The sequence below is a fragment of the Pseudoliparis swirei genome, chromosome 8 (genome assembly GCF_029220125.1).
Source record: "Pseudoliparis swirei isolate HS2019 ecotype Mariana Trench chromosome 8, NWPU_hadal_v1, whole genome shotgun sequence".
In the NCBI taxonomy this organism is placed as follows: Eukaryota; Metazoa; Chordata; class Actinopteri; order Perciformes; family Liparidae; genus Pseudoliparis; species Pseudoliparis swirei.
In genome coordinates, this window is record NC_079395.1 from 9,039,108 (window position 1) to 9,048,573 (window position 9,466).

At 41.7% G+C, this 9,466-nt stretch overlaps 1 protein-coding gene across 1 annotated transcript in view; it reads right to left on the bottom strand.

Annotated features, from left to right (window-relative positions):
* ak5 (adenylate kinase 5) overlaps nt 1–8,704 on the bottom strand; it is a 55,610-nt gene extending 46,906 nt beyond the window's left edge. The window contains exons 1-4 of the mRNA XM_056421093.1: nt 8,461–8,704; nt 7,035–7,221; nt 4,846–5,013; nt 1,838–2,010 (exon numbers count right to left, since the gene is read on the bottom strand). Of these exons, the coding sequence (XP_056277068.1) occupies nt 1,838–2,010; nt 4,846–5,013; nt 7,035–7,221; nt 8,461–8,520 (588 nt within the window). The 5' untranslated portion in view covers nt 8,521–8,704. The remainder of the gene's footprint in view (nt 1–1,837; nt 2,011–4,845; nt 5,014–7,034; nt 7,222–8,460) is intronic.
* Nucleotides 8,705–9,466: the final 762 nt, after the last annotated feature.

The following is a 9,466-nucleotide window of genomic DNA, read 5'->3' on the forward strand; positions in this document are numbered from 1 at the left end:
GTCTCAGGACTCCTGCTTACAGCTTTTGAGTATTTGGCCTTTTCCACTCATTACACACATCTCCTCTGCTCTGCTAAACTATCAGTGGCAGGAAATGAAATGCTCAACAGACATACAAGTCACTTCATCATATTTCATCTGACTTGGCCTACATGTATCTCACTGGTTGCTGGACTGACATCTGGTGAATGGCCAGATGGTAGATGGTAGATGCAATGTTGTGCCAGACAAGCAAGGAAAGGATGATACATGATGAGGTGGGCAGTTAATAAAGATAATTTACAAGGAGACGCGAGCAAAGGACTGGCAGTCACGAAGCAGGTGGGGGCTTGGTGTTCGTGTTACAGCCGTGTACCTTGCTGCCTCACCAACACATCGTGGATGAAGACCCCTCCGCCCCCCTCAGCTGTTTTCATTATGTTAATCAAAATGTATCCAGACAACCAGAAAAAACTGATCTGTCCATTAAATGTCTTAAATTTGTCCATATGAGATTCGGTCCTGAGAGATGCTTTGAAGCTCATAGGTTGAAAGTGTGATTACTATGACAACCAAACCCCCAACCAAAGAAGCATTAGTGACACACTCGATCCATTACTCTACACACGTCAATGCTATCATAGTTATATATTATATAAGACACTGTGCTGAAGCAAAAAGAGGCTTATAAAAGACTTCACTTTAAATGTGTCTATGACCAGGATGATTTGATGGAGGGACTCGTGATATATGAGACTACGGAGGTGGTTTTGCATCTTTGAGCCAATTTACAATCATGTTACTTTAAATATTCTTTTTAAGTTTCAGACTGAATTCTTATCTTCCATGTGCTGGCTGCAGCATACATGTATACAATTTGTGCCCATATATAGTTGTAAGAAGTCTTCCATGAAGTCGGATTGGACCTCTTCGGTTCGTCACTTATGTCAATGGTAAATGGACTGTACTTTGTATATTGCTTTTCTAGTCTTCTACTTTCACACTACTTGTCATCATTCACCCATTCACAGCGTTTCATACACTGCAAATGTTCTGTAAGAAGCTTTCATCATGTAACCTACATATAGAAATACAATAATGTGCTAACAGTTGGTTGACTGTACTCATCCGAGGCCAAAGGCTGTTCTGACAACCACCTGAGGCCGCTGCGTTCACTGAGGAGGCCTTGGGATACAGTTGAAATCCCTGGAAAAAAGGCACAGCAGTACATTGCTTCGCTCCCGAGTTGTTTCTCAACCGACTATGGATAAGTATCTTATACAACCCATCTTCATTAAATTATCCCTTATATTTAACCGCAGATTGAGAGTTTTTAAATCACCATGTGTTGTCATCTTTCTTTGAGGAAAAGAAAAATCAAATCCCCCCCTCAGGTTTCCTTTTATACATACTTAAGTTACCTAAAATCAATGGCTGTGTGGATAAAAGGAAATGTTTTAAAAGATGTTTTTATTTATTTATTATAAAATAGGCTTAAATAACCTCATATATTGATCTGGGAAGTGTAAAGAAATCCTGTACGTTTTGTATACAGTGTTTTGATGAATTAATGCACAAACAACCACAGGGGGTCTGAGTTCATTCAGAGTCATTGTCTTCTAAACAAGAACTCTAATAAGACAGAAGCATCCCTCTCTACAGCCCGTTGTGATATTGATGATGCTAATTAGTCCCTTCTTACATGCACACTATGATAACAACCTACTAGTGACTGGACACACTTCGTCTCATATTCTCCATGTTTTACAAACACACACAAACACACACACACACACACACAGACACACACACAGACACACATTCTCTCTCTTTCTCTCTCTCTCTGTTTCTCTGCTACCTGCGGTGCCAGCTCTCCGTTGGTGATGATTTTAGCGATCAGGCTCCACTTCCTGTTGCTGGTGGCGTTGTGGATCATCTTCTTCCTCAGCAGCTCGCCCACGGACATGTACTGGAAGCCATAGCGCTCGGCAATCTTCAGGCTCTGTGTTCCCTTGCCGCTGCCGGGGCCACCTAGGCACAGAGAGAGAGAGAGAGAGCTGTTGATGTTTTGGGAGAGATTTTGTCGTGTGTGTGAAATGTGTCTGTGTGAGTGTGAAACATTGTGTGTGTGGGTGTGTTAGCGTGGGTGCATGTGTGTATTTGTGAGAGAAACCCAGACTACGTGAGACTTTGTGTGTGTGTGTGTGTGTGTGTGTGCATGGCTCTGCTTGTGTTTGCACATTTGTGACTACGTGTGTCTCTCCGTGGAACTGTGTGTTGTTGCTTGTGTGTGTTTTGCAAGGGAGAAGGGCATGTGGGGGTGGATGAGAGGAACAGGTACGTGTGAACCTCCTACATTTGCTACCAAATCCTTTTCTTCATCATCTCTATATTTCAGGACGAAGGATGTGCAGAGGAGCGACAACAAGAGAGAACAGCTCTTAGCTTGATGCTGAAAAGTTAGGTCAAACATCATTATGAATAGATGCCACGTCGGCCCTTTTCTTAACATTTTACACATACAATTAGAATATTTCCTCCAAAAACAAAAATCAAATAGTTTATATTTTGGAATTAAGTTGTCCATCCAGTCATTTGCAATCATATCTTATGGGTACAAAAAAATGGTCAGTTTGTGAAAGCAGATTTGACTGTGTTGTATTCCAGGATTTCAGAGTTCACAGTTACAACAGAAATGTCATCTTCTCCAAAATTGCTCCTGGTTGAGAGCCAGGCCAGTGTGAAGGGAATAAGTGGAAGAACCAAGCAGTGTGTGTGGACAACTTATTCCATCATGGTCTCACTGTCGGAAATGTTTTTGTTGGGATGAGGAGAAGAGGCTGCACCCGAATGTTAAAGATTAAATGAATCGGTGCAAATATATCGTTTATCTGAAATAGCCAAGTTACAGTGAAGTTATTGTCATGTGTCCTTCAACTGAATGCCAAGTAATGCTCATAACCATGTAAAAAGAAGAAAAGAAAGTGTCTGGGTTCATCTTACAGTTCATCATAGTTCAATCATAGACATCTTGATCAGCAAAGGTGCAACTAACAACGTTAACTATGGCTTATTTTAGTTAAAAGTCACCCAATAAATGACCATTTGCATATCAATTACCCTGTGTTACCTTGCATTCTTGATGCAAACCTTGTTTTTCTCTTCATGATGATTTAAAGGAAATGATAAAAGAACAAAACATCAGTTTACAAATCAAGTCTTGCAGCATAATCTGAGTTTCTCATCTATTCAGTCGCATGCTCTTCCCAAACACATGCATCTTCGCCAAAATGTTACGATTTAAAACGCTCCAGACTCCACATATATGTAACGGGCCTGTGTAAGCGTGAGGCTGTTTATGTGGTTTATAAGTGCTGTATGGTTTTGGAGAATATGTATGCGGTTGAGAAGTGGTGAGCATGCGACTGGATCAATGAGATTTTGATTATTTCGCGCAAGTTGTGTGAGAGTTTGTAAACAGATGTTTTGACATAGTTTTGCTTTTGTTAATCACGGCCCCGATTTACTTAAACTTATCAAGACTTTCTTTTCCAGTTTTGTTCAGAGTGGAGGAACGCAAGAAAACAAAGTGCCCTTCAAGCATTCAAGTATCACGGGGGGAGCAATTGATATACAAATGGTCCTTTTGGGGGTGATGCATAACTAATAAGGTTTTCCAGTAAGCATTGTGAGCCGTTGCATATTATATTAACTGAACCTGATTTTTTCTTCTATCATCATTATGCCTTATGAAAAGGCATACATTTAACAAATTATCTTGTCATGTTGTGTATTAGAAAAGATAAAGTGAACGCTTCGCAACAGAGAGAGAGAACTGGTTGGAGGATTAGAGACGTGCTCTAATATGTTTTCAGCCAATATGCACTTCCATCTTACATCTGAGTATTTCGCAACGTTCGACCCAGCCTCTTCCTGGCCACGCGTGTCTTTGTCAGTCCGCCTTTCTCTCTGCAAACCTAACAGACAAAACATTTGCCACGGTCTTCCACAGAGATGACATCGGTTGCCATCCTGTTTCGCCTTTAAACCAGGGCCCCGTGTGCTCACAAAGACGAGATAGGAGCTGGCTTTGTGCTGCGAGGACAGATAACCATCAACCGCACCACATATCTCTGGTTCACATCAACAATCTAAGCATTCTGCAGCAGAAGGGCTGTCAGGAGGTTTTTAAGAGCTTCTAGCAGACATTGAAGTCTCTGTATTGCTTATTTATAGCATTAAATAAACTATTTTAAAGAGGGTTTATTAATAGCTGCTTTTTTCGGTCCAGCTCAACCAGTGTCATTATTTTTATGTACTTAATTCATAAGATTAATGAATCTATTTGACAGGTTAATGCAGGCCCAGCAAGGAAATCAGATTAAGAGAGCGTGAGTTGTCTGCAGTGAGTGACATACCACCAGATCGACCCTGCTGATACCCAGAGAGGGGCGGGGCTACTTTTTAAAATACCAGGAAAAACACACAGCTCGTGCGCACACGCACACACACACACAAACACACACGCACACACACACGACTAGGTTCCCATCCAGGACATTTATTTTTAGATCAACGATAAGGCAAATATAAACTTTGTATATTTGTTGAGCCTTTTATGTAAATGGGTATAGCTTTCACCAGAATTAGAGATACACTGTTTCGAGTGTTCATCTGTTTACACGTAAGAGATGACTTTACTGACTTTACTTATCTCATGGAAAATATTAGTCAGGATCTTCAAATATAAAACATCTAATGAGGAAACATTTTTGCCTCAAAACTTCCTCACGCTTGTGCTGAGTAAGTAATGTAATGTTTTGAGCTTTAATGTCTGTGTTTTGGTTGGGTGCACTGGTCCTTTACCGATGACGAGGATGACTTTGGGTCGCGGTCTGGATGGATCAAACACCTCGTACTCGTCTATGAGCTCCGCCGTCTCCGACAGGTCCGAGTCGCTCTCGATGGAAAACTGGCTGATAGGAGGCAGGCGGTCATACCGTCTGTAGGGGAAATTGGTAGTGTCGGGCATCACTGTAACACACAAACACACACAGAGGTATATATGAGAAACAATGTGTCTGCTTTTGTCAGGAGTATTGATGATTTTTTTCCAAATCTTCAGGTTTGCTATTAAAATATTGTAATTATCATAATTCTGTTCACATCAGTCACTTTACAGGTGCACTTATCACATTATTTCATACGCTGCAATCACATTACAGTACAAAAAAGGTCATACCTGCACTAACAATCAAACAGTAGATTTGAGCTGAAATCCTCTTAGTGTGATGAATCCAATACTTTATTTAGGTTGCTCATTATAAAGCTGTCTGTGATGATGAAAGTATTGATTATAACACATTTACCAAAGATACAAATTGTCACTGCATGCTATAACAAGGGAGCAGAGCTGCTTTGATTTACATGCAGAACCAATATCATCTCTTTACACTGGACTATTAGGACGGGAACAGTATTGATCATGCATTTTCACTAATTACAGTATATGTCACAGAGACTTTAGAAATGCCATGTCAAGCGAATGTTTTACAAAAACACAAATAAAACATGTATGCTCCATCACCTGCCTGGATCCAAAGGCTTAATGTTGCCCTTTGAACACTTCTTACACACTGAACCGTCGATCAAGTCGAGATTGGAATAATTAAAGGAGGCGAGAGCAGCTCTCCCTGCCAGCAAATGTTTTGAAACTTTGTAGATTTGAGCTTCAGCTTTCAGCCGAGAGGGAAATTGCGGGACACAGGAATCTTTATCCCTGATTATGCTGCAGTTCCCAGCAGCTAAACGCTGCAGCTGGTTTCTTTCATGCATCTAATTGGTCTAAATCAGAATGTCCCAAAGCAGTCCGCCCTCAACTCTTGTTGGTTCAAGTTGTTTAAAATAAATATCCGTTGAAGTCAGCATTATTGCTGTAAGTGACGTGCCTGTAAGCCTAAAGATGCAAAACGTTTTAGTTTTTTTTAAACATGACTTTATTCTATCACGGTAGTTACTGTGCTCATTGCTGCCATGTGCTGACCCATTAAAAAAAAGTTTTAATTTAAAATGGATCTAACTACAATAGAAGGTTCAATTAGTAGAGTTAAAGATCTCTGGCATTTTGATTGAATGCACACAACTCAATATTGGTTTAACCCCCTTCTATGCCTGAGCGGTGGCAATGCAGCCAGCAGTGTGTGTGTACGGCAGTTCTGTGAGCCAAAACAATAAAAGTGTGCGAACACTTTCCCCCCCACTGTGAGTCACGTGTGGCCGCTACCGGTCAAGTGCTGGTTATGGCTGTCAGAAGTCAATCAATGGCATTATCAAACAGGAAATAAAAGGTGTTTTGAAAAAGTGTGATTCACGGCAACCATTAAAAGGTCTTTAAGCATGTGAGGACCGAACATTGTGATGCAGTTTGGTGCATACAACACCATTAGAGAAGACCGGAGATGCACACTCACACAATCACTCACTCACACATGCACGCACACAGACTGATCTCGTCATCTACTCGTGAAGGTCATCAAACAGTCCAAGTAGAAAAAGCCATCAGCATTTGAGAGCCATCTTCTACTTTGCTTTGCAAATTAAAAACAAGTTTGGCATCTTCCTGGATTGATAAATCCTGCTGGAGACTACCTCTTGATAACATGATGAATGGGGAGTTGTTTGGTATACCCACTCATTTGAATGCTTTACTACGGTGCACACGTTCAACTGTCCTTCACAGGCTGCCACAGCGAGGGCAGCACGGGACATGTTCAAGGCAGAGATCTGCCCACAGGATTCTGTCTTTGAACATGACGGTTTAACAGCAGTGGTTGCTTTTAAACTTCGTATCACGGTGTGTTTGTGGCTGCTAAAATCAGGAACTCTTCCCATTTAAGAGGCTAGTATCGCCTTTTTTTGTGTGAAAAAGAATTTGAACAATTACTTTGTTGTCAAAATGGTTGCAAATGAATTTTCTGTCGACCGATCGATAAATTCACTCATGGCCTCAGCTCTAATGTGCTTCAGTGAAACGGACATTAACATTCACTGCTCACCGTTTCTGAAGAGGGACCTGCGTGATTGCCCGCCGTTGAGAGGCGGTAGGGACTTCTTCTCCTGGCCCACAAAGGTATCCCACCGCACCTTTTCCGATCCTCCGAGCTCCCTGGCTTTGTTCAGACAGACCTCCAAGTAGTCGATGGGGTCATCAGGCCGGTAGTACATCAAGCCTGTCAGCAGGCTCTGGAGAAAACATCGGACGAGGGGGGAAATGATGAGACGTTTGTTCTGCCCTCTCTCTGTGTTGTGTTATGGTGCGTTGTTCTTCGACAGCGTGGCGGTGGTGATTAGCATTTTAATGAGGACAAGTTTTGAAGTGCAGTTCGATTGCCTTGGATTGGCTCGGCTCCACCGGGGGAACAAAACATCTCATTTTGTCAGACGCCTATGAATCTGGATTCAGGTCATCCGGCTGCTGTGTGTATTTGCCATGCTGATATTGTCGAGGAGGAAAGCTAAGTGCTGCGACGAATGTGAGAACGAACTCCACGCCAGAACAAGTCAAGTTTGAGTTTTTGAGACATCTTCCCCTTCGACCCGAATGTTTTAAAACAATACCTTCCTCTGGGATGTCCTAGTTCATCTCCACCCTCCTCACTAACAACTCCCACGAGCAGCAGCATGAAAACACAATTAATGCTTCTCCCAACTGAAAACAATTGGACGTGTTCATATGAGAAGCAGTAAAATCACTTTGCAGTTATGCTGATGATGATATGTCACTTCACTGCTCAGTGTAATGTTAATTGGATGAAAAATAAATAACCAGTAATTGCTTGCATACATTAGCTGCACTACATTTAGGATTGACTCTAATTCGGTGAATGAGACAATTTACCATCCCCTCAGGGAAATAAATGATACTTATATTTCTCTCTATGCTGCTTAATCAGAGTCTGTGCGGTGTCTCTTCATCATATTTTACAGCACTTTTTCACTTTTAACTGTATACTAATCCTGTAGAGAACTCAGACATATTTTCTAGGCACCTTCTCATACTTTATAATCTCTATTATTCATTTTGTGAGTGTCATATCAACATATTTTGCTGCAATAATTGAATTTTCCTCCAAAAATGTATTATGGATTTACATGATTAAAGAATGCAGTCTCCAGTTGAGAAGTATTTATTATCAGAATGATTCTAAGAATGTATTTCCTCAAATAAGTGGACTGTATTGTATGGTGTAATTGCAGTGTGGATACGAGTATAACTATAAAAACACACTGAAGCAGAAATGGCAACTCAGTTTCTCTCCTCGTGTAAACCTCCAGCAGCCAGAACAAAATGTTTTACATATCATATATGATAAAGAGATATGTACCGTCACCCTGACAGGCATCAAGTAACACGAATATTTGTGCTAAAATCACAGAGTCTCTGCACGTCTCTCCCCCCACAGAGCTCACGCCATCTCTCACCTCAAATAGTTGAGGTATCTCCCGCCGTGCGAGATACTCCTTAGCATCGTTGGTATTCATCTCCAGACTTGTCCGGAGCTTTGTTTGTGCTTCTTTAGACGTCTCCGTGCTGCAAGCTATTCTCTGGTCAACAACTGGGCTCCAGACAGTTTACCCTCCGCGCATTGTTGCCTCGTGTGTGGACTTTACAACTGGATTCCTGCAGGCGATGCCACCGCGCCACCCTCCTCTTCGGTGATGCCGATGCGTGGCTCGTCCGTCCTCCCTCCTACTGCGCTCTGCTTCCAGCGCGCACCATGCGGGGCTCGACGTTGGCACAGAGGTTGCGCGCTGTGCCAATTCACGCGCGCACCGCCTCCACAAGGCGTGTTTCACAGGGTTTCGCTCAGCCTGGAAACTTTTGGCTACTAGCACAGTAACGCATAGCACTGTCATTGGGAAAATCATTTTTAGATTATGGATGGAGTTATGATCCCATGGGTGATTTGAATATGGGGATTGGGAATTAACAACAAACTGGTTTAAAAACTAAACCAGTTTGACCAGAATCCAAACACAAGGTCCACTTAATTTGTGTTTCCGGAGCTTTCAGACACATCTCAAGTATCTGAGTATATGTTTTACTCCTGGTTTCCAAGATGGAGAATTAATCTTCAAGCTCAACATGTTGACACCATTATAAGAGAATTTGTCACATAAAAAAACTAATGGGACCTAAATCACTTAATCCCAATTAAAATATACAATTAAACAACTAAACCCTTCAGTGCAGATACATATAGTTGGATGTGTGTGCTTGGCTGCAGGCAACCACTTAACTTGCATAACAATGTATATCTTTAGTTTCGGCTATGCGTGTAAACCCAAAGACTTAAAGTTGAATTCCACTGGGTCAGGGTCAGAAGGCCGGTTTGTCCCATGGGACTTGATCCTTATAGGCCACAAATCCTGAATAGACAACTCTATACGTCTCTATTTTTGGTAATATCACAGCACAATTTTAGAT